This window comes from Prionailurus bengalensis, chromosome C1 (assembly GCF_016509475.1).
Source record: "Prionailurus bengalensis isolate Pbe53 chromosome C1, Fcat_Pben_1.1_paternal_pri, whole genome shotgun sequence".
Classification (NCBI taxonomy): Eukaryota; Metazoa; Chordata; class Mammalia; order Carnivora; family Felidae; genus Prionailurus; species Prionailurus bengalensis.
This window is the reverse complement of record NC_057345.1, coordinates 77349630-77375292: the sequence shown is the minus strand read 5'-3', so window position 1 is coordinate 77375292 and position 25663 is coordinate 77349630. Positions and strand designations below refer to the sequence as shown.

The following is a 25663-nucleotide window of genomic DNA, read 5'->3' as shown; positions in this document are numbered from 1 at the left end:
AACTAGACTTAATGTTTTACAGCCCATGTAGTTGGTACCGTAAGAGATTAGAAATAATGAACTGTATTGAAAATGTTTTAATTTCTAAATATCAGATTAAGTTCATGCTGTCTTAAAATAGTATTATTACTTGTCATTCAAGTAATATACAAGTACAAATTTAAGTACTATGAAGGAGAAGAAGAGAGCAGAAACCTAGCATGTCTTGTTTGCGGTTTTCCGAATAATAGAGCAGTTCCTGGCACATGGTAAGGGCTCAATAAATATTTGGAGAATGAATAAACTGTACTTACTACCATGTGCAAAAGGAAGAGAAATAATGGAATTTTATGCCAGTACTTCAGATAGTTCATACCTAGGGTTGCCGAATTTCAGATTCTTTAAATTGTACTTGAGGATTATTGGATATTTTGAAGGCCTTGCTATAATTGCCGAGTCAAGAAGTCAGAACCATGGTGGAATTTGCATTAGTTGAATGGGGTATCTAAGTTTCATGGGAAGAAAATTGTCTCCTCCTACACACTTTTGCTTTGATTTTACAGCTATGTTTTTATTCACTCAACATGTTAGTCCTTTATTCACCAAATACTGCCTGAGCACCTTTGCCAAGCACTGTGCTAGCTTCTAAAGATATGAAGGTGACTAGGTATAGTCCCTGCCCTCAAAGAGTTTACATCCTCCCTACCAGGGAGACAGGTAGTTCCAGTATAATGTGCCCATTTCTAATATTGCTCTTCTCTAGATGTTTTGTATATATTCAATATTGGTTGTTGTTGCTTAGCACAAAGAAAAAAATTTACCTAACCTTTTTTAAAGTTTTTCTTCATTCTTGGAAAATTATTAGGACCTCCACATAAAAAGAATGGAATTATGCTAATAAAAATGTGTACTTTGAACTCTCCATACATTCTACTAGAATTTTTTTTCATGCAAATCTAAATTTTTTTTCTTCCATTTTCTAGACTAAATGTGTTAAATGGGCTTGCCAACAATATGGATGATTTGAAGACAAACACCGATATTACTGGTGCTAAAGAAGAACTCCTAGATAACAACAGTTTTATCTCAGACAAAGAGAGTGGAGTTCATAAACCAAAAGATTGTCAGACATCATTTCAGAAAAATAATACACTCACTCTGCCTGAAGAACTGTCAAAGGACAAATCTGAAAAAGCCTTAAGTGGAGGCCAGTCTACTCTATTTATACATGCTGGTGCTCCTACTGTTTCTAGTGAAAACTTTATCTTGCCTAAAGGAGCTGCTGTTAATGGACCAGTTTCACACTCCTCCTTAGCTAAGACTTCCAGTATGAATAAAGGCAGTGTTTCATTAACCACTGGACAACCTGTGGATCAGCCAACAACAGAATCTTGTTCAGCTTTGAAGGTGGCACCTGATCTTCAGCTATCTACACCACAGAAAGCAAATCAACACCAAGTTTTATTTTTGTTATCAGATGTAGCACATGCTAAGAATCCAACCCATTCCATTAAAAAACTACCTACCTCTGCTTCCGTTGGTTGTGACATTCAGAATTCAGTAGGGAGTAGTATAAAGTCAGATAGCACTTTAATAAACCAAGTAGAGGTGGGTGAGGATAGTGATGATTTATTGGTAAAAGATGATTGTGTCGATACATTAACAGGAATCTCCTCAGGTACAGATGAATTTAGGTCAGAAAATGAGACAAACTGGGATCCCCAAAAAGAGTTTATTCAGTTTCTTATGACTAATGAAGACACAGCGGATAAAGCTCCAGTTCACTCCAAAGTAGGTCTAGAAAAAAAGAGAAAGCGGAAAATGGATGTAAGCAAGATAACTCGTTACACTGAAGATTGCTTTAGTGATTCAAATTGTGTACCCAATAAGTCAAAAATGCTAGAAGTAGACTTTCTAGAACAGAATGAAGAACTACAAGCAATAGACTCACAGAAATATGCATTATCAAAAGTGAAGCCTGAATCAACTGATGAAGACTTGGAATCTGTGGATGCTTTTCAGCATCTAATTTATAACCCAGATAAGTGTGGCGAAGACAGTTCACCCGTTCATACTAGCACTTTTCTTTCTAATACCTTAAAAAAGAAATGTGAAGAAAGTGATTCCGAGTCACCTGCTACTTTCAGCACCGAAGAGCCATCATTTTACCCCTGTACAAAGTGCAATGTGAATTTTAGGGAGAAGAAGCACCTCCACAGGCATATGATGTATCATTTAGATGGGAATAGCCACTTTCGTCATCTTAATGTCCCAAGGCCATATGCTTGTAGAGAATGTGGACGGACATTTCGAGATCGTAACTCACTTCTAAAGCATATGATTATTCACCAAGAAAGAAGACAGAAGTTGATGGAGGAAATTCGCGAATTGAAAGAACTTCAGGATGAAGGAAGAAGTGCACGATTACAGTGCCCTCAGTGTGTGTTTGGTACCAATTGCCCTAAAACATTTGTGCAGCATGCTAAAACCCATGAAAAAGATAAAAGGTACTACTGCTGTGAAGAGTGTAACTTCATGGCAGTGACAGAAAATGAATTAGAATGCCATCGAGGCATTGCCCATGGAGCGGTGGTAAAATGCCCTATTGTCAGTTCTGATATAGCCCAGAGAAAAACGCAAAAAAAGACTTTCATGAAAGACTCTGTTATAGGATCATCCAAAAAATCAGCTACCTACATATGTAAGATGTGTCCTTTTACGACTTCAGCCAGAAGTATTTTAAAAAAACACATGGAGTACTTGCATTCATCATCATGTGTTGATTCATATGGTAGTCCACTTGGACTTGATAAAAGAAAAAGTGACATTCTTGAAGAACCTATAGATATTGATAGCACTAAACCTTTAATTAAACAACAGTCAACCACATTTCCAAAGAACTCTGCTTTAAAACAAGATGTAAAGCGAACATTTGGATCATCCTCACAATCAGGTAATTTTTCCAAATTCCATAAGCGGCCACACAGAGTACAAAAAGCTCGGAAAAGCATTGCCCAGTCAGGTGTAAATGTGTGCAATCAAAACAATTCTCACAAGACTGTTATGATTAAAAGCAGCACTGACCAAAAACCTAAGTATTTCCATCAAACAGCAAAAGAAAAATCTAATGCCAAGGCGAATAGCAACTATTTATATAGACACAAATATGAAAACTACAGAATGATCAAAAAATCAGGTGAATCATATCCTCTACATTTCAAAAAAGAAGAAGCCAGTTCACTAAACTCTTTACATCTGTTCTCATCATCAAGTAATTCTCACAACAATAGTTTTATTTCAGACCCTCAAAACTCTGACACGAAAAGGCCAGAAAGCTTCAGAGAACACAGGCGTGTAGCTGTAAAGAGAGTAGTTAAGGAATCCAAGAAGGAAAGTTCTGTTGGAGGAGAAGACTTGGATAGCTATCCAGATTTCTTGCATAAAATGACTGTTGTTGTTTTGCAGAAACTTAATTCTGCTGAAAAGAAAGATAGCTATGAAACAGAAGATGAAAGTTCCTGGGATAATGTTGAGCTAGGTGACTACACTACACAGGCCATAGAAGATGAAACCTATAATGATATTAATCAAGAACATGTAAACTTATTCCCGCTTTTTAAAAGCAAGGTAGAAGGTCAAGAGCCTGGAGAAAATGCTACCCTCAGTTATGACCAGAATGATGGCTTTTATTTTGAATATTATGAAGATGCTGGAACTAATAACTTTTTGCATGAGATACATGATCCTCAGCATTTAGAAAATGCAGAAACTTCATTGTCAAAGCATAGTTCTGTTTTTCACTGGACTGATCTGTCTCTTGAGAAGAAATCATGTCCTTACTGCCCAGCAACATTTGAAACAGGTGTTGGGTTATCAAATCATGTTCGAGGACATCTTCACAGAGCTGGATTAAGCTATGAAGCCCGTCATGTTGTATCACCGGAACAAATAGCCACAAGCGACAAAATGCAACATTTCAAAAGAACTGGCACAGGGACACCTGTTAAGCGAGTTAGAAAAGGTAAGTTTCCACGTGGATAATTTGGGTTACTATGTCTATTCAGATTGAAAGAATTTGAAGGTTTTGTTCAAATTTGGTCTTTATTAGAATAAAGAAAAAATAATTTTATTTTTCAGAGTTAATTGGCTTTAAGATGATCACTTTACAAAAAATTCTGATGTTACTCTTAAAAAATTTTTTTTTAGCTATAGAGAAGTCTGAAACCACTTCTGAACACACTTGTCAGCTCTGTGGTGGTTGGTTTGATACTAAAATTGGATTATCGAATCATGTTAGAGGCCATCTGAAAAGACTTGGAAAGACCAAATGGGATGCTCATAAATCTCCAATCTGTGTTTTGAATGAAATGATGCAAAATGAAGAAAAATATGAAAAAATCTTAAAAGCATTGAACAGTCGTCGTATTATTCCCAGACCATTTGTAGCTCAAAAACTTGCATCAAGTGATGACTTTCTATCTCAAAATGTTATACCTCTTGAAGCATACCGTAATGGCCTAAAGACTGAAGCTTTATCAGTGTCTGCATCAGAAGAGGAAGGGCTGAGTTTCTTAAATGAATATGATGAAACAAAACCAGAACTGCCCAGTGGAAAAAAGAATCAGTCTCTTACACTGATAGAACTACTTAAAAATAAAAGGATGGGAGAAGAAAGGAATTCTGCTATTTCTCCTCAAAAAATTCATAATCAAACTGCAAGAAAGAGATTTGTTCAGAAGTGTGTTCTTCCATTAAGTGAAGACAGTCCGTTGATGTATCAGCCACAAAGAATGGACTTGACTATGCACTCAGGTAAGAGGATGTTTATGACTATTGTGTATAATTTAAACAGTTTAATTATGCTTACTTTTATGGAATATTTGTAGGAAATACTTCTTAGAATGTTTTTACTTAAGCTGCTTTTTTTGCAGAGCAGAGATTGGTTATACTGTCATTTCTATATAAATCATCAGTTGATGCTCATCAGCACTGAATTCTCTGTGCCTCATTTCTTGGTCAGAATGTAAGGTGAGAACAAAAAAACAAAATAAAAACCAAAAAGCTGATCTGTAAAAATAAAATCTGCTATGGCTGGGGAATGGTCCTATGGATGGGAGGTTGACGTTGTTCAGAAGCATAGCATTACTGGAATGGCAAACCTGTTCTCTATTTGCCAGTGCTCCAAGATTATAATGGTTTCAAGATTTAGCTATTGGTTTTCCTTCTGCTTAGGTCAAACAAACAAACAAAAATGGATTGGTGTCTGTTGTGTGTTGTGATTAACCCAAAGAAACTTCTCCTCCAGTTCCTCGTTGTATTGTGGGATAGTTCGGTTTTGGAGAACTGTTGTGAGTATAAAATATTTGTTTGGGGTTTTGCAGCGGTGGTCTAATGGAACAGAACAGATGTTGAGGTTAGTGCTTGTGCACCAATAGTTTTTCCTTTTCAAAAGAACAGTTTGTATTGGCAAATGATGTAGCAGATAAAATAGCCTAACTATATTTGTTATTGCTAAGTCTGGTTTATACTTTTAGATTAGAGAAATTTTAAGTGTCTTTGTCGGTTTCTTTTGGAGGTTAAGAATGTCGATGATTGATTAACTTTGTGGTCTCGTAATTTTAGCCCTGAGTTGAACGTGTCTGAGGTAAAAGTAACTGGTCAGTGGGTTAATAATGAATACAATTACTATAATGTTGATTTGTTTACTTGGGACAGCCCAGATATTTGTTTGCAGTTTTGATTTAAGGAAAGATTACCTTGTGTTGTAAGTGGTCTGAAAAATGGTCCTGTATGAATTTCTGGTTAATACGGTTCTTTTGTACGAAGAGAGTCTTTCAAAATCAAATTTTGAACATTTTTCAGAAGAAGAAAATGTAAGAAAGGTGTGTCAGCTGTGTTGACTGAGGTGTAGTACACTTGAGAGATGGAAACCGTATTTGTGGCTATCATAGCTCATGTTGAAGAAACCAACTGACACGAGTTGGGGGAGTGAGAATTGTCTTAGAAGTTAGGAGTTTCTTATTGTTTTCAACATGTTTTCTTTCCTGTGATGATTAAGATGTTAGCTTGTTGATCATTTATTTAGCACAAAGATTTTAGCAAAAAACTTCAAATCATTAACTTTCATTATTGATTGCGCATTCAGAGTAATGAACATAAAATGCCCTGAATAAAATGTTGTGTCTAACAGCTGCTCAGTGGTGTGTTTTACCACCTTTTCTCCCAGCCTTCATCAGAAAGCCTAATTTAGTATTGAGCCTTTTACGGTTTTGTGGGTAAAACACTTTAATTACCACTTTGTCAACTAGACTTTTTAATTCTTTGTATTGGTAAGTTGCAAGCTTTGAAACTTCTCAACTGAACAGTGCTCTTCAAATCACAGGATTGTATTTAGGTTTAGGAAATGATCTGCGTAACACAGAAATCTGCAAGAAAGTGATAATAGGTGTTAAATCCAGAGGAGCTTAGAGGTTCAAGGCACTCCTCTTCCACCTTTCCAAAGAGCATGGGTTGGCTCTAAATACTAACTACAAACTAATAACATTTAACTTAACCCCCCCCCCTCCTTATTTTAAGTTAAGCTAATTCAATGAACGTTTTTTAAACCATCTTTATTGTGGTACTTTTCTTCACGCTTTTAGCTAAGAAAATTTCACTTTTTGAAGTGAGAACTGGATTATAGTTTTCTTTTGAATGATAGGTATGCCTGTGAAGCTTAGAACATGTGTGCATTGCAATACGACGTTTACAAGTGCTGTTAGCCTGTCCAACCACTTACGCGCTTATGCACGAAAGAAGAGTGCTGGACTTTTGACTGGTACAGGTATGTTTGAACAGATAACACAGCAAGTCTGCTTGATTCAGTACACTTTTTTTCCCACCAGACTGGTGCTAATTCAGATGATATTTATAGCTTTCTTTGGTAAGCACAGTTGAGTCTGAATATACATTAAATTTCAGCAACTTGTAAACTGTTAGATACCATTTTAAGCAAGTTCTTCTTTTTCATTTGGCTTCTATTGACTTGATTTGGGAAAAATAAATAAATAACCCAATAGAAGTGTGGGACTTTTGAGTCTGCCTAATTCCCATTGATTTTTAAATTACACTATTTTTTGATTTTTAAATTTATTTTTGTGAGTAGATTCCAGTAAGGCAACCTCTCTTTAGTAAAAAGGATTGTAGTTCTAGCCTAACGAAATGCTTTATTAGGAAAGAAAATTATTGTGAAATTTCAAATATGTACCTTAAAACTAAGGAGTTTTCATTAGTCTGTAGATCACATCTTTAAAGGGATAAGCCTTAAAAATGGCCCATGTTGACAACTGAATAGATTTTTCTTTTAATACTCCTAAACTATGTTTAGGATTAATAAATACAGCCAACACATAAATCTCAACATGCACATTTCTGTGTTATTTTTGGTTGGTTAGCCCAGCCTTGCAGATACTCTTCATATTGCCAGCCTGTGAAAAATTGTATTAGCTTACTCATATGTAATACTGCTTCTTACCCTACAAAACGCCTTGCTCTTTTCATTTGTAGCCTTTCAAGCTACCCTGCTTTAGCAAATCCCATTTCTCTCATGTCTTAAAATATACTCTTTTCTAAATATATCTACATAAATCCTTTTGCCTAAAACTCTCCTTCCAGTCTTTTTATTTCTCTTGCTCTTTTAGATCACTGCCTTCTGCTTCCTTCTAGTTGCTGTTTTCCCAACTTTTTTGTTCTTCCTCATGTCTTCCCTTGGCTTACATCCAATATGTTCTTGCTACCAAAGAAACACTTGTATTCATACTAATGTCTTTCTTCTGCTTCTTTGCTTTATCCTTTGACTTGATATACAAATGAGCAGGGATGACTGTTGACTGCATTAAAAGAAGAATAGAGTGAGTTTTACTTTACTGGATTAGTAACCTCCTACGGTGAGGTTTTAGTTTTTATAATATTACTCCTACCTTCATCAGGCTTGAAAGGGGATTGCAGACATTAGCGGCAGGGAGGCAGTGAAAATAAAAGACTGTAGAAACAGAACTTCATAATTATTGCTACCACAGTCACTGACGTTCACTGTACACTTACTATGTGTCAGGCTCTGTGCTGTGCAGCCGAATTGCGTAACATTTAACCTTCACACTGCCATATGAGTTGTAAGTGCAGTAATTCTCTCAGTTTTACAGAACACTAGGTCTTAGACAAGTCAAGACTTAAGGTGAAGTTACCCAGATTTATGTAGTTATTAATAGCAGAGTGGAAAAATCAAGGATTTCTTATCCTAGACTTTTGTTTTTAATCACGATGGTCTGCCACATACAGAACAAAAGCCGTTGAAAATCCTAAAAGAGGTTAGGTTTAAAGTGGGGAGCATTCTGGTGAAGACTGAATAAATGAGTCTTACAAAGAGCCAAGGACCCAAGAAACAGGCCTGGATTAGATTTTCGAGGACTTTAAAAAATATTTCAGTCTGACAATTCAGACAGATAATTGCAAATATTCAGTGAGGCGCATCTCTCCAGTACAGGTTTTGTAGGCCATTAAAAAATGCTTTTATTTCGTCTGAAAATCTTTTAAAACATAGGATTAATTCTTTATAAATAACTAATTGTAGCCCTCCACTGACCAGGGGTGCATTCTAATGAACACTTTATTGTCTAAACAATTTCATTATTAAAGAAAAAGTTCATATAGGATGAATGGGGATAGATTTCTTTGGTCATCAAGAAAAAAAAGAAAACATTACTTTTTAAATATCATTAAATACTAACCAAAATGTCAGAAGAGTTAGAAAATAAAAGGTGTGTGTTTGGCAGTCCTAAGGCAAAGAGAAGGGAAATGAAAAGCTGAAGAAAGTCTTAGGGTGGTATTTTCCACAGCACATAACCACTTTTAACAAAAATAAAAAACTCATGCACCTTTTCTTAGAAATTCTGAAACATCCCCCCGCGTTTTTGGAAGCTTCTTGACCAGTAGAGCTATACAGAAGATGTCTTTGCTGCTTGCTCATGCCAACTACAAAGTTTTTTTAATAAGCTTTCTTATTTTTTGTTTTCCAAATGAAACATTCTGTATTATATTTATAAAGTCCACATGCCTGTTTTCTTCCTCCGTATCAGTTGCAGTGGTGTAAGTCAGTGGTCCCAACCTGTAGTTTCTGGAGGGTTCCACCAGGTTATTGTAAGAGATTCATCAGTTCATATGAGTAACAAGCATTACTTCTCAAAAATAGGTAGATGTTGTTTTCATGAAAAAAGTACAGAATCATTTGAAAAAATCTTTACCTTAATCTAAGTATATCACAAGACTGAAGCAATGTAAAAGGAAAATAGGTAGGACTAAAGCCTCCATAAGAATGTCCGGTACCCATGTTCTTAATTCAAGTAGTCTTCATTCATGTGGATTTTATTTATGTGGCCTACTCTTGAAGAAAAAGCTTAGGTATCCCTACAGTATGCTAAAGGCCGGCTTGGTTATGATAAACCCCAAATAAACCCCAAAGCTTCCTTAGAAGACACCGGCTCCTGGCCTCTTCTGTGAGAACTAGTGGTCTTTGGAGGGAGAGAAATATTCTAGCTAGCCTGAATAGACCCAAAAGAATACTCCTCTGCTTCCCCAAATAGCTGTCTTATGAAAGCTGTGGACCCCATCCCAGAAACATGCACTTATTTCATCCACAGATAAAAAGTTTTCTATATATATGTTTCTGTATTTAGGTATATCCCCTAAAGGTTATCATCTGTGGACACTTCCTCTAGCAGAAAGCTGAGAAAGGGGAGATGACAAAATAAAAATGAAGCAGACAGAACTGGGAATCAGGAAATCTAAGAAATCTAAGCCCTAAGAGTTAGAAAATGCTTAATATGCCAGAACTGTGTAACACCAAAACTAATGTATATGGTCACAAACATAAATAAATAAATTAATTAAATAAACAACATGCTTCCTAACTTTAGTAAAAGGAAATGATGAATAATAAAATAGGAAAGCTTGGAATTAAAGACATAGAAGGGTAGCCATACCTGGGACAGAGTTCAGTTGACAAAAAAGAATAAACTTCACAGATTAAAATTTTGCCCAGAACTGACCCAGTTTGTCATCCATTGGGCAGGTTCCAATAATTGTTTAATAATTTCCATGTGCCTTCCATGGTAGATGCTCATTTATGAAACTTTTTTTTTACCTTTTTTAAAATGAATTTTTGTCTAAAGAAGCTAGTGCCAAAGGATTTACTTTATATTCTGTATTGTAAATTCAAGGCATACTTATTATTTTTTAAGGCATACCTATTAAGAATTTATTATAGTTAACATAGACTGCACTATTGGTAGACTTCTTTTTCAAGATTTATTCTCTTTAGGTTAACTTTTTATGTGGTCATACAGACTTTTTCCTGGGTAATTCTTTACATAGTCTAATAATAAGAACATTGCATAATTTTCATTAAAAATCAGAAATTTCATGTAGTTCGTATTAAATGCTTTTGGACTTCTAATTTTACTATTGACTTTTTTGTGTTTAATAATATTTAAATTAAGTGATGCCCTTTTTATACTGGCAGTATTAAAAACACAGTATCACTAAGTTATTAATAGAGCAACTGTACTGACTGGGTTAGCCCTTTTGTAGCGGCCGAGTAATAGACAAGTGCCTCTTTCATAGGTGTCCTGGATTGGACGATAAGTTATATGGTACCTTGGTTATTAAAATTTCTAAAATATTTAAAATTATTTAAGGCAGAGTATATTCTATCAACTTAATCTGCAGTTAGGAACCAAAAAAGAAAAATATTTTGAGGTCAAAGCAAGTGAATTCCAACAGGTGAAGAAAGGGGAAATAATTAAAGTCCGAGTAGGTTGTTGTGAAAGGAAATGTATCAGTTAAGAGGAAAGCATGTTTGCCCAATGGTGCACAGTGGTGCAGAGCCATGTTATCTCTTAAAAAGCAGAAAGAATAACAGTGGTGTTCAGCATTTTTATTGGAATTCCATTTTACATCTTGACCCTGTAATACAAATGCACATTAATACACATACTCACTTGGTCTCACTCATTACTCACCTGAAGTGATTGTGATGTACTCTAATAATTTCTATTTTATTCTTTTTCATTAAAAATAATGCTGGTCATGACCCAGTAAATTGATTTACTACTTACCAAGAAGTTACTTCCCACAGATTGGAAACACTCCCCTCAAGTGACTCTTTTGCTTAGGGACTGGTATTGACCAGAATCAACAATAGTAACATGTTAGAAATCATAATACTACTTCTGTGGCAGCATGTAAAATTATTTTACTCACTGTATTCAGGTGTTTATCAGTAGATCATATTTTTTAAATAAAATGCTGACCTGTAATATTTAAAGTAAATTAGAGATTCCTAGTTATTTAAAAAAGTAATGCAAGAAAAACATTTTTATATGCAAATGTATTTGGGGAAGGGGTTTCATTTCATTATCTTCAGAACACTTCCGTGAAGCATTTTAGAAGTAAAGCAGTAGTAAAATTATTACTATTCTACACCAACAGACTCACCACCATCATAATTAATGCATAACTTTTCCAGTGAGAAAAAGAGAACTTAAAAACTTGGCACTAGAGTCTTTCAGTCAATACTACCAGTGCAATATGTCTACATTCTTTTTTTAGTAAAGTCAGTGTTTTCTTTTTCATACCACCCACTTTTAAATAGAATAGTAGATTGCATGTTACTTAATAGGATCTTTTGCCTGTTTTCAGCTTTAATGATCTAATTGGCCACAGAGGCCTGCAACAACAAGTGCTAATGAATGTGTAACACAGTGCCAGGTGCTGAGCGGGTGTATAAGCCACCAGAAAAGTAATTCTTATATTGTGGAATGTGCTATAGGAACACTTTTCTCCTGCGGTGGAAAGAAAAAAATAGTATTGTGAAAGCCTCTCAAGATGCATTAAATTACTTGTCTTTTCATGAGTGTCTCTGCAGTGTCTTTTAAAACATTTTTGTAATGTTGCATCTTGAGGAAATTGCATGCTCTTATAGTGATGCATTGAGGCTGAAAGAGTACAAAGAGAACATTTGTATCTTCTTATTATGATTAAACTTTAAAGGAGCAAACTAGCTTCTAGTTAAAGCAAATACCTTGATAATTACTCCAGAGTAGGCTATCTGGAAGATACCTGGGAAGCATGAAACATGTCCCTGTCATCAAAGAACTTAGGAAAGCATTATTGCAACACATACAAAACTATCAAAGTTAGAGACCTATGCGAGATAGTATACAAGTAAATGGAAATAAGTATTAAGTGCTGTAGGAGATAAAGGTGTTTATTTTAGTCTAGACCTTCTTTTGAGGGGAGCTGGGAATTAAGTTGGGTCCTTTTTTCCTGCTGCCATTATAATTTGTCTCGTTACTAAATAGAGCCTCAAAAAGAAGGAAAAAGGGGAAAATGAGAATAGTTCATGCACATATGTTTCTTGTCATTATGTTTGAAGTGAGAGAAAGTAAAACCTAGTAGTCAAAGAAAATTTTCATTCATTCAACAAAATTTTTAGTTCTTTGATCATACCAGGACGGTGCTAGAGGCTGTAAAGACTGCGCTTCAGCTGCATAAACATACTTAGGATCCTGTGGGATAGGTACAAAGGTACTATTATGGTGGAAAAACTTTATAAGGTTTCAGCTAGACCCTGAGCTTGAAGGATGGGTAGTTTTAGGAAGAAGAGACAAAGTGGAACGTTCTCGGTAGAGAAAAGAATGTAGTCTAGGCACGAAGGGATGAAATTTCGAGTTCAAGAGGTACTGAAAGATTCAGTTGCGGGTGTTTGGGAAAATGGTAATGTCAGAAAGGTAAGGTTGATACTTTTGGATGCTTGCTAAAAAATTTAGGAAATCATTGAAGAATTTTTTTAAATAAGGGAATAATGTGGTCAGACAGATGGGTTTCTGTGTTTTCTTGGTTATAACTTATCTCTGTAGTACCATTCTTCATTAAAAGTCTGTATCTGTACATATTTATGTGCACAGTAATGTATCGTTATTTGGGATTAGCACAGTAATAAATTGTTCAAGTTGAGTAAATTTTCCAGGTAATTGAAGACTAGTATCAAACTTGATTTTACCCTAACCATTTTGATGGTTATGTTTCTAAAATGTTGTTCTTATTTCTGCCTTGTGAAACTGTAGACTGAGTATAATTTAACCATTTGAGTACATAAGTGTCATCCTTATGGATACTAAGTGTTTTATTATGCCAACAAGAAATGGGCTATTTGCCCACAATACGAAAAATTGATTGGCCATTTGCCCACAATACGAAAAATTGATTGGCCATTTGCCCACAATACAAAAAATTGATTGATTCAGTAATTCAACAAGCAGTTCTTTTAGCTCATGCTGTGGTTTATGCATTGTGGTAACTACTGCAGAGATAAATTGCATCTTAGAGTAGAACCACATAATATATAACTTTAATACAAGGCAAATCGTAAGTGCCATTGGTACTTTTGGCTAGACCAAGACTCAGCAAGGTTTTAGGAAGTCACATTTGATTTGGACCCTGAGGATAGCTAATTGAAATGGAAATGGGGTTAGGGGTAGGGAAGGAGCATACCTATAGGAGGGAGCAGCTTGGGACAGTGTGGAAGTTTATTGCAAATACTTAGAAGTAGGAGATAACAGGAGTAGAGGTGAACAGGTAAAGGACATGGAATGCCAATCTTATGGTGATGGAATTAGCTTTGTAATGAGGAACAAGGGAGGATTTTTTTTGTTTTTGTTTTTGTTCTTTTTTTTTTTTTTTTTTTTTTTTTTTTTTTAAGAATTTGAGAAACGTTAAAGGATTTGGTGGGGAGGTGGAGAAATTATAAGTGAGGTCATTTTAGGAGTCTTGAACCAGGACAATGACAATAGGAATGTAAAGGAAAGATAATAGATGCACAGATAATACTATGGAAGTAAAGTAAGCAGAACTTGGCAGATTAATTAGAAGTAGAAGAAGAGGACAGAGACAGAAATGGCTTAGGTTTTAAATCTTGTTACTAGGAGGATGGTTGTACTAAAACAGTTAATGAATCTGCTGCGGTGGGGGGTTTCCTAAAAGGTTAGGCTTCATTACTCATCCAGCAACACCTAATCATCCAGCTATCCACTGTAATAAAGCAAATAACCACACGTACTGAATCGGTTAAGTTTGTGGTTAGGAAAATGGAACCCCGAAAAATGTTGTACCCTTGTAGCACAAAATATTTACATTTTACGATGCCCTCTTTAGATGTCATTAGTTATAAATTTTAGGATTCTCCTTGATTGATAATCTTTTTTGTCCAGCCACTTGTTTTTCATAAAAATCCTAACGAGTCCCCCTACCATTCCTATTGGTGCTGTTACTAATTTTCTGAGTTTTGCTTTTTATATCTTGTTTTGATCTTTTTAACAATTGAACTAACCTGGACTGTTATGTTTTGGGATTTTTTAACATGTCTAATATCTTTATATCATAACTTTGTTATAATCTTTTGTGTTCGTTATGATTTCCATTCTAACATGAATTTTTTAATGCTGTTTATAATCTGGGTTAAGATATAGTTAGACCTTAGAGTAACAGGGCATGTTCTAGGCAGAGCTGAATGTAGGTAATCAGCATTAAATGGCTTTATAGAAATAGTAAAACAATACACAGACTCTCTCTTTTGGAGGTTAAGGTGAGAGGATGACTTGTGGAGACTCTGCTGGTCCCTCATGTGTCTAAGAACTGGAAAAAATAGGTCTCACTATTTCTTTGTTGTGTCTGGGATGTAAGGGATAAGGTTAATTCTTGCTCTGCAGTGTTTAGAGCGTCTGTTTAATTGTGGCCTTAGCTGGAAGTTAACTCAAAGTAGAGGATACCTGGTTAGCACCATGTATGATTTTAGTTTGGATTTTGGCTGGAATGTGTAAACATGTGAAAATTATAAGAAAACTGAATCAGAGATCTGTTGGGGTTTGTGTGTTTGTGACCTTTAGATTTACCATTATAATTATTGTGTGCCCTATGTAAGTTGAACATGATTATGTTGAAAATAATTTAGTGGCAATATTAAAGTAAGGTAGATTCCTTACCTAATTTACTTTATAGTCAGAAGCAGTTAATTACTCCTACTAAATATGAAATGATATTTTGGAAATACTGAGACTTTCAGATGTCAGGGAGTGTGGCTATATTCAAATAATTCTAAACAAAAGTGATTTATAGCAGATTAGTTATGTATTTTAATGTCTATTCCAATTTCAGGTGTGTCTTAGTCTTAGGAAAGTGGTCAGTGTTGGTAAGTGCCTATTTGGCTTTAGTAAAACAGCATGCAAGTTCAACCCACGTTAAGGAGGAATTTTAAATGTTTTTTTCTTTACCTGTTGCCACAGAGAAATAATAAATTTGCTATCTTTAACTCCTAACTGACTAGTAAGCTACTCGTAGCCAGAGTATTGTTAGTGTGTAACTTTTGACATGCTAGAAAAACTTGTATGCCTGCAGTTTCTCTATTTATAGAAATCTGTGATAAAGTATCATACTTAGGTATAGCTTTTCCCTTTATGTTTTAGGGACATAGTACTCAAAATATTCTTTTACTAATATCCCCTCTACTTTGAAATAGCAGAGACTTCTACAAGTTGAATATACTTTTTTTCTTCCAAGTAGACCCAAGTTTAAATAAAGGCTATCTTCATTTGCTTGCACTCATTCTCTGGGCCAAACATAGATGCCTGGCTATTGCTGCCCTTAATATACCTCTTAATTTGTAGGGCAAACTCAAGGTACCTACCTTTTCTAGACTAATACTTTAAGCAATAAACCTCATACTTAAAGCAAAGGAAATCTGCTTTTCAAGTATTTTTGCATTCCATCCTCTTCTAGGCAAAATGTTAAATCATGCAGGATCTAATTAACTTTGCTATGATTGTTCTGTGATTCTATGTTAGTTACTGTTTTTAGTCATTGAGAATGGAAACTCTAAAAATTGGTGAAAGTAACTTAGAGTACTGAAAAAATATCCAATTTTGGAGGGAAAATGTCAGGAGAAAATAATGGTGAAAATACACTTCAGAGGTTGCTAATTGTATATCTTATCTATATGCTTAATTCTGATTAGAAGGGGAACATTGCTTTTCATAAAAATAAACCACTTAAACTGCTTTATATGTATCTTGGGAATAATGATTGGTTTGATGATGGCAGTACACCTAAAAACAAAAAAATTGGTATTGGGAGTAGGGAAGTCCTTTTCCATTTTAATGGGTTGTAGAGAGTAAGATTTAACAATTCTTCTCTTAATAGCTATTTTTTTTTATGAGCCAAGATATTAAGAAGTGGAGCTGAGGGCTGCCTTTCTCATTTAGAGTGGTAGGTACTCAGGACCCAGAACTGGTTACACAATTTGTAGGGTCCCGTGCAAAATGCAGATGTAGCGCCTTGTGTTAAAAAATTAAGAATTTTAAGACTGTATACGACAAGAGCGTTAAACTGAGTGTGGGTTGCTTTGTGACTGCTCAAGTCATATACCCATGAAGGCTGTTTTGTAGGTACTTTATGCAAAGATAAGAGTGTACACTGAAGAAATAAGAATTTGGCTCTCTCTATCCCCCATCCCTACTTTATCCAAGGTAACAGGTTTCTTCCCCGATTCTTCCCCCCCCCCCCCCCCAAAATGCTATGTTCCTTTTTCAGTTGGGACTGAGGGAAAGAAAATGTTCTTTGCACAGTCTGTTATGTGCTTGGGACTTACGAACTGTGAAAGATTAATGACGGCAACTAGCATTGAGTTTATCAGCTCACACTTGTGTATCCCTTGGGACAGGCATATGCATTCTCCTCCCACCTCTCCACTGCCATTACCTACCTCCTCCACTACCAGTGTGTTAATGGTGGTAGAATGATGATTTAAACTATTTATGTCTTTTTTTATCCCTCCTGTCTTCCTGAATGAGCTCATAGCTGCTATTGCCTACCCATCTTATACAGACCAACTAGATGGAGAAGAAATTTTTCTTCCCTCTAGTAGGGCTATACCATACCTCTTATTTTGGATAGGTATAGCCTGGCCATTATATTAAGTTTCACTTTACCCCAGAGATACCAACAACCAGTTAGGAGCAAAACTGATGAAATGGGACTTTTAAATAAACGGGCAGGGGAGGATGATTGCAAATGAAAATATTTTGGAGGTGAATGTTAATTTAGTTTAGTTATAATGTGCTCCTTTACCACACTGAACTTCAGATGTTTCTAAGAAATAAATCCTCATTTTTTGAGATCATTTGTGTAGTGAACTAAAAAGAACATGAAATTCATTGAAACAATTGTATTTAATGGGCAGTAAGGTGGAAAGGGCAAAAGTACTTACTTAATAATGTTAGAGCCTTAATGTTAGAGCCTAAAGTAAATTCTTTTTCTTCTGGGTATAAAACTAAATAATGCTCAAGAAAACAAACTTGAATTTGTATCTCTTGTGTTATTTATTAATTTGTTTCTCACTGATTTGGTTTAGTGCTTTAGACACACTGTTGTTGTTGTTGTTGCTGTTGTTGCTATTGTTGCTGTTGTTGTTATATTTTGTAGCATAGCAGTTTGGTGTTCTTTTTGAGGGTTCATAAATCTATTGTATTTCTCTTTCATTCCTATTTGATCAAACAGCTGTTCTGTTATATACTGAAAGGTATATTCTAAAACTTTGTATATGGCCTTACAGTATAATTCACTCTCTTTACAAGTAAGTTAAATACTCCCAGTAGCAAATTAGATCCTTTATAAATCAGATAACTGCAAAGGTGTTTTTAACAGTTTTCTGGTTAAAATCAATCACTTAAACAATTTTTACCACCCTGAATAGGAACCTTAGGAAGGTTTGAATGACTGAATTTGTTCCTTTCTGAAGATGCAGTTTTACTCAAGAGAAGAAAATTAAGAATTTCTAAAACCAATGTAGTATTTTGTGTAAATACATTTCAAGTACAGAAACAATGTTAGATTTAAAATACTTTGGAAGAGATAAAAGTGTTTGTGTTTTTATTTTTTGACACTAACAAGTAAGTACACACATAAAATCCTATTACAGGGGTGCCTGGGTGGCTCAGTCGGTTGGGCATCTGACTTTGGCTCAGGTTATAATCTCATGGTTTGTGGGTTCGAGCCCCATGTCGGGCTCTGTGCAGACAGTTCAGAGCCTGGAGCCTGCTTCGGATTCTGTGTCTCCCCTCTCTCTGCCCCTCCCATGCTCATACTCTGTCTCTGTCTCTCAATAATAAATAAACATTAAAAAAAATTTAAATCCTATTACAAAGAAAAACTTTGTGTAAGTTTATGTATTTGGCAGATTATTAATGTAAATAACTTTGTTAAACTTTTGACTATTTATCACAAATATTGATAAGCCCCATTATACTAAAACTGAATGTGTTAGTGTTGTGTTTTAATGTTCCAGTGACTCCTGGTACAGTCCAGAATAAAACTGCTTTTCCCTCTAGATATAATAAAAACTGTTGAATGAGAACATTTGTGTAATAGATATGTTTGTACATCATCTATTTCATTTAGTGGAACATTTTGTGTAAATCATCTTTTTCATGTAGAGAATACCATATGGGTGTCCCTTTTGTGTGCATATTAATATGTTAAATACTCATTTTTTTTTTTTTTTGCAGATTTTTCTAAAATGTTTGGGCTGTAATGCAGGTGTGAAGTTTGGATGTTGGTATTAGAAAAAACTATTCCTGTAAAATGTATTCATGTTTTATCATCTAAGATAAATAAGTGACATTTCAAGGGATAAGAAATTTAAAAGTGATCATGGAGGGGCATCTGGGTGGCTCATTCGGTTAAGCGTCTGATTTTGGCTCAGGTCATGATCTCATGGTTTGTGAGTTCGAGCCTTGTGTCCAGCTCTGTGCTGACAACTCAGAGTCTGGAGCCTGCTTTGGATTCTGTGCCTCCCTCTCTCTCTGCCCCTCTCCCACTCGCGCTGTCTCCCTCTCAAATATAAATTTTTGAAAAAACAAGAGTAAAAGTGATCATGGAGATATTAAGACACCAAGGTATTTAGGTATAATTACCAAAGGCCCTAGGTTTTTTAATATACTTACTTTATGGACAAGTTTTCCAAGGGATGCTCAGTGCATGTGTTCTCTGAACTTACTTAGAACACTGGGTAATGGAGATTCTGTCATATGCTGGGAGAGTTGTCCTTTCTGAAGTCATAATTCCTTTAAATATTAATTACTATAAAAACTATGGCATTTTCATTTAAAATTTAGATCTGATCATTCATAAAATAGCCTGAACCTCAGTTTCTAGAGTCCATATAACATCAAAAGTCAGAAAAATTCTTTTTCCTGTATTAAAGTCAAAATTCTTTCTACACCTCAAAGCAAACATGTCCAGTTCCATTTTTAAAGAACCACAGCATCTAAATATATAATAAAACATTGTATTGCATACTTGCCTATCACCCTCTGCCCTTATCCCTCAATTTGCTTTACACCCTTAACGTTAGCATTCTGTGAACAAATTTGTAAAGGATTGTTATAATGCATTCTGTTTGTATCCTACAGTAATTTATTTACATTTTAAAAGGAATTTGAATACAGTGTGGCAATTTTGACAACCAGCAAGCTCATCAAAGTAAGATTCTACCTATAATCTCATGATAAACCAAATGCTTACTCTGTTGCACATAACAAAGACAGGGATTGTGTGTGGTTTACCTTATAGATAGGGAAAGAAAAGCTGACATCTAGTAACACTTAGCCCTTTGAGTTTCCTAAACTCTTCACTTCTGTCTAGTGTATGAATTGCTTTAAAATCCATTTAAATTCAGATTGTTCACCAATGCAACTAGGGGGAAAAAGGTGCTACTTGCAAAGCACTTGATACCTCACTCTTTCTGCTGGTTGTGAAGAACTTAGTTTCAACATATAAGCTAGACTGATCAATGAAGAATATGACTGCTAGCAACATATTCATTTAAACAAATGATGCAGAAGTGTGCTACCGGATGCTATCTGTATGGCATAGTAGAACAAATTTCCATTCATATGCTGTCTAAATGTCAAAGGTTCAATTATTGGGTTTTCCTTTGAGTATTTGTTGAGTTTCTACTATGTGCCAGGCTCTTGACTGAGAAAACTAATGAGATTTTTCTATTCCAGATTTTGGTTGTTTAGTTTTGAATTAGCCATTCTTTAATACTTAACTTGATTTCCTACAGTTCTTTACTTACTAGATTCTTCTTCTGAGCATAAGCAAAGGAAGACTCTGGGCCCAAGCAGGATTTTACTTTTTAAAAGGCAGGTGACAAGAAGCAGAAACCAGTGGCTTGAATGAGATTTGTCTAGGCTTCTCATGGATTTTAATTTTCTATATGACATTTCTGTTAGCATTGCTACTTGACTGTAAGGAACTGTGTTTACTGGTTTTGTAATAGTAGCATCTATTCTTTTGGAATCTGGACTTTGAACAACTCATTTCACAGAGTCATTGGATAGCCAGTTCCTATTCTTTCTTACCTAGAATTTTTCCAGGGGATTTCACATGGCAGGTTAACAGAAGAAAAGCCATTTGTGTAACTCTTCTGTTACATTTGTTTCCCTTCCCCTTGGATCCCTAGAGATAACTCTTACCTTCTCTTCCTGCTAATTGACCAGCAGCACCCTGGAATACTGTCATCCCTTTGTCCAAAGGAATGGTGTAGTTGTATTCAAAGACCAATAAAATGTTACGTTCTGTCTATTCCCCCTATAAAAAATACCTTTTTTCCCCTTATTAAGTTAGATTTTATAGAATAAGTGATTGAAGGAGAAGTCAAGTAATTGAAAAATTTTTAAAACAGCACTACAATTTTGATCGACTTTAATATAAAAATCTTTTTTCCCATTTTAGTCACGTTTTAAAAATATAGATAGGAGATAATGTACATTGAAAAAAAATGTGAAGAATAGTTAGCATTACATTTCTGGTCCATTTGTAAACTTTTGTGAGATAATCTGGATTTATATTTCTTAGTAAAATTAAACATATATTATTGTACATACAATACAGGTTGAGTTAAAATTTGAGAGTTGAGCTTTTTTTGCCCTTTCATGTATAGGGCCAGCATATAATTTTAAGAGCTATTTGCTATTAATAGAATTCAAAGTGTATTTGCCCTAAAATTGATTTCTCATTGAGCTTTTTATTTGTTGGTGATGATCTTTTACTAGGTTTTCAAAGCATGTGAGACCTACTTAATGGAATAGTAATCAAATGGAAATTTAATATCATGATCTTAATTAAGTAAAAGATTATAATTTTCCTGAAAATAAGGAAGATCAATGAGATATTAAAATAATGGACTTATGGCCATAAGAGGAAAGATTACTATTGTAATAATTGACCAATTCAGTAATTTTAAGTTTAGTTACATTTTCTCAGTTCTAGTTTGGTATGATAAAGCATTATTTGAAAAAGTAGTACAAGAAGAATGTATGCAGGTAATATCACTGTAATTAAAGACCCCACTGCAAGTTAGTGCATGCTTCAGGGTACACAAAAGGATGTAGACTTTTTCTAACTTGATTTAGATGGTCTTGACCTCTCTAGAAGTATGTATTTATGTTTTGGAATATATAAGAAACGTTAAGTCTTTCTCTTCCCTTTTTTAGCCTTAGATTGTAAGCAAAAGAAATCAAGGTCAAGATCTGGAAGTAAGAAGAAAATGCTAACGTTACCTCATGGTGCTGACGAGGTTTACATTCTCCGATGCAGGTATATGCCTATTTTGCCAAGTCTGCTCAGTTTCTTCAGACTTGCTTTGAGACATATTAGCTGACTTATTTGGGATTTTTAATTTGTGGCAGAAGGTGCATTCTCAACAATCAAGTTCTAAATGAACTTTTGGAGACAGGCTGAATAATACACTGTATTTCTCATAATACACTATATTTCAACAACTGATGAATAAATTTTTTATATTTATCTCAGAGTCTCAGTGATACTGTTGATTTATGAAAGTAGCTTTTTTTTGTTGTGGTATTTATTTGCTTTGTTGGGTTTAATTTGATTTGGTTTGATTTTTTTTCTCCTTAATTGTCTTGAGTTTCTGCTTCTTGGGAATGCGTTTTCTCTCCACTCATACTTCTAACTAAGTATAGCTATACAAACTCATTCCCACCTCCTTCTATACTCATCCTCATGCAGTTTAAGGAGTTCTGAATTGGGGAAGGGTCTTTTGAAAACAGTGGTCCATTTTGGAATTATAGTTGTTTTAAATGTATTGAGATGTATAGGCATTAAGACCTTTTAATTAATTTAATTTAGTAGTAATGTTCCCACCTCTACAAATATTACTAGAGGTAATATAGCTGTTAAACTTATGAATTGGCAGTTTTATATTGTATTAAATCATTTTGACTTTGTATGTATTTAAAAACTGTTGTCAAGTGCTCCAGTATATGGTAGCTTCTCCAGGCTATGGTAAACTCTACCTCCTATGTGTATGGATTTTATGTGACTTGGTTTTAAATAAAGGGAATTGGTCATGTTAAGAGAACTGTTATCAACTTCTTCTATAGGTTTTGTGGCCTAGTCTTTCGTGGACCATTGTCTGTTCAGGAAGACTGGATTAAGCACTTACAACGACACATTGTAAACGCTAATCTTCCACGGACTGGAGCTGGCATGGTGGAAGTCACGTCACTACTTAAAAAGCCTGCCTCCATTACAGAAACTTCATTTTCTCTACTAATGGCAGAAGCAGCTTCATAGAACAAGGAAACCTTTTAAATAGCAAATTTAAATTGGATGTACATTTGAAATTCTTTGTCTTTTTTTTTTAAAGCCACGTTAAATTATCCGTTTATAAATACTAAAGCAGGAATATGGGGAAAAGTGAATTACAGTGACATCAGAGCAAACTGAGTACTTCAAACAGTAAGTAGTCTATATATTTTATATAGGACGGAAGCTGTGTTTTTAAGGTTTACTAAGTTTTGTCAGTTAATGGTGTTCACTCGATGAAAGATCAGGACATGTAAGCAGTCATTAATAAACTGTTGCACATGAATAACTTAAAGACAGACTTACTGGAAAATTACATTTTCTGCAGTGTTACCAGAATCAAAGTTCTGTTTATTCCCCACAAGACTTGCATTGAAAAATAAGATATTATATTTTGTTTGTATGTATTTAGTGTTTTGTATAATACCAGGAACCGCTAAACTAAATTTACTCAACTTAGGGCATTAAATATCATGTACTTCATAGTTTGAGACTGTTCACTCAAATAGGGCAGAGTACTATTCTATCTAGATGTGTAAGTGTTTTTTTAAAATCACATGGAACGGTTTTTTTTATACTAAAAAGTGGAGGGAGATTTGTTTAAACAAGTATTTCTAAAAGAAATATGTACATAGTCCTGGAAATTATTTGTGGTAAGGAAATATTCTTTACTCCAGTTGCATTTCTCAGACAATAAAGTGGTGCATCCATGCTACCTCCTACTTTGTCAACAAAGATGCTATTTACCCTTTACATTTTTGTATCATAATAGATTTAAAAAATCTAATGTTCTTTATTGCAAGACATCCCTTTTGTTAACAGATTTGTTTCTTTTTAATGTTTTACTTAAATTTTGACATGCTTACAGGACAGGTTTGCCTCTTACTTTATTTAACATTGTAGAAATGTAATTAATGAACAATGCTCACTACACAATTTAGAATAGGCTTTCTCATTTATATCCCAAATTTGATCAGTTAGCAAAACTTAATACACCAATTGAAATATTTCTACATATGATGAGAATGTTTACAATTTAAATTTTAGAACTTGTTTTGGATGTGACTATATGTACGAAAATCGTGTAACACTATGCTCATGCTAAGAACCGACATAACGGAATTACTGAAATAAATGTGCTGTGAGGAATGGAAAATATGGTGCAGATGTCTTGGTCATGATAAATTGTGATTCTTTTAAACTCTTTCCAAAAACAAATTAGTTCTTTTAACCTGCAATCAGATTCCTTTACAAATAACAGTTTTTGTATGCAAGCACCATTTCATTTTATTTCATGTAGTATGGCTAATACTATAGTTGAAACAAGGATATGCATTGATAATTTTCTTCGTATGTAAATAAAGTTAAAAACAGTTAAAATAAGGAGTATTTTGGTAGAGTATATACATACCTCACTGCCAGTGAATTGCTTTCCTATGGTATATCTCCTTACCAGAAAAATCTCTAAATAAAAAAAGACTTAAAGAAAATTATAACGTCTATATTGTGAAGCATTTCTTATTTTTATCACTGGTGGAAATAGTCCACTTGAGGTTGTGTTTTATGTTGTTTAAATTGTTTATACTGAGCAGGCTACTTTATTCACATACCTTATATGTGAAATTAGGAAGTGGGCTTAGGTGGAACATTTTCAACCAAGGGTCTCCTTATCTCTGGGGTACTAGATAGAGGGAAAGTACTTTCAAGTTATTTTTGTTCTTTGAAATCCCTGATAGAAACTGTGTATTTCTCTGTAAAGATGAGGCTAGCTAAAATTTCAGATTCCTTTACTTCTGACTCAAAATATACCAAGTCTGTGTATACCAGTTGTCTCTTACTGAGAGACAACTCTTACTGAGCATGTTTCATTGATAGTTATAAATGAATATATTTTTTTAAATTGGAAGACATATTACATAGCCTGCAGAATTCACAAATTTAAAAAAATGAGGATTCCTCAAGGGAAGACTAGCATCACTAGAGTTGAGTCTCTTTCAGCTCTCATTTTTATAGTTCTCTGATTTTATCTTATTAAGCAAACTGTCAAGATGTAAGAATACAAGTGGTTTGACCACAAATTTTATAAGCAAACCTGGATTATAATTTTTATGTTAAGCTATATTTAAAATAAATACTTCTTTTTCTTAATGTACATAGAATTCAATCTAAGCAGAGTAATTCAAATTAAAAACAGTAAACTATAGGGATTCCTAAAAAGTAAATTAAACAAAAAATATTTTTCATGGTAAAGATATTTGGGTTTCAAAATTTGAAAAATTCTTTAGGAAGCCAAGTTTATCCATTATTTGACAACTAGGAAATTAAGACATAATTTTCATTTGGCTTCTACTAGAAAAAAAATTCATATTGTCTCAAATTATGGTATCACAATATAGCCTGATTCAATATTGAGTATTGCGTATTTTCTTTTAACTCTTTTTGTTGTTGTTGTTACCTAAAATATTTGAGCTTCTTTAGTATTAGAGCTTTACTTTCTTTTTTTAAAAATCTGGTGAAAAGTGTTTATTTATTTAACAGCATCAAGACAAAAAAGTTAACTTCTCTAAAAGTAGTACTTTCTACTATGCTTCTTTAGAATATTAGAACAATGGTGTAGCTAATATCTCTATTTTGGATTTCACGTATTTAATTATGGGTTAAGGAGATGATAGTTTTTCAGTAATAATTTACTTATTTATTAAATGTGTTATTTATTTTTGAGAGTACAAGTGGGGGAGGGGCAGAGAGAGAGGGACAGAGGATCTGAAGCCGGCTCTGCGCTGACAGCAGCGAGCCCAGTGTGGGGCTCGAACTCATAAACTGCGAGATCATGACCTGAGCCAAAGTCAGACACTCAACCAACTAAGCCGCCCAGACTCCCCATCAGTAGTGATTTAATAGATAGACTTTTCTTATGGACATACAT

At 34.5% G+C, this 25663-nt stretch overlaps 1 protein-coding gene across 6 annotated transcripts in view; it reads left to right on the top strand.

Moving 5' to 3' along the window:
* The window catches only part of ZNF644 (zinc finger protein 644), a 107413-nt gene extending 83183 nt beyond the window's left edge, over nt 1–24230 (top strand). For 4 of the 6 annotated variants that reach the window (XM_043575541.1, XM_043575540.1, XM_043575539.1 and 1 more), the window contains 5 exons: nt 963–4000; nt 4186–4791; nt 6680–6802; nt 21624–21726; nt 22533–24230. In XM_043575541.1, coding sequence (XP_043431476.1) covers nt 963–4000; nt 4186–4791; nt 6680–6802; nt 21624–21726; nt 22533–22725 — 4063 coding nt within the window. In that variant the 3' untranslated portion in view covers nt 22726–24230. The remainder of the gene's footprint in view (nt 1–962; nt 4001–4185; nt 4792–6679; nt 6803–21623; nt 21727–22532) is intronic. The other 2 variants (XM_043575543.1, XM_043575544.1) reach the window with 1 other exon arrangement.
* Nucleotides 24231–25663: the final 1433 nt, after the last annotated feature.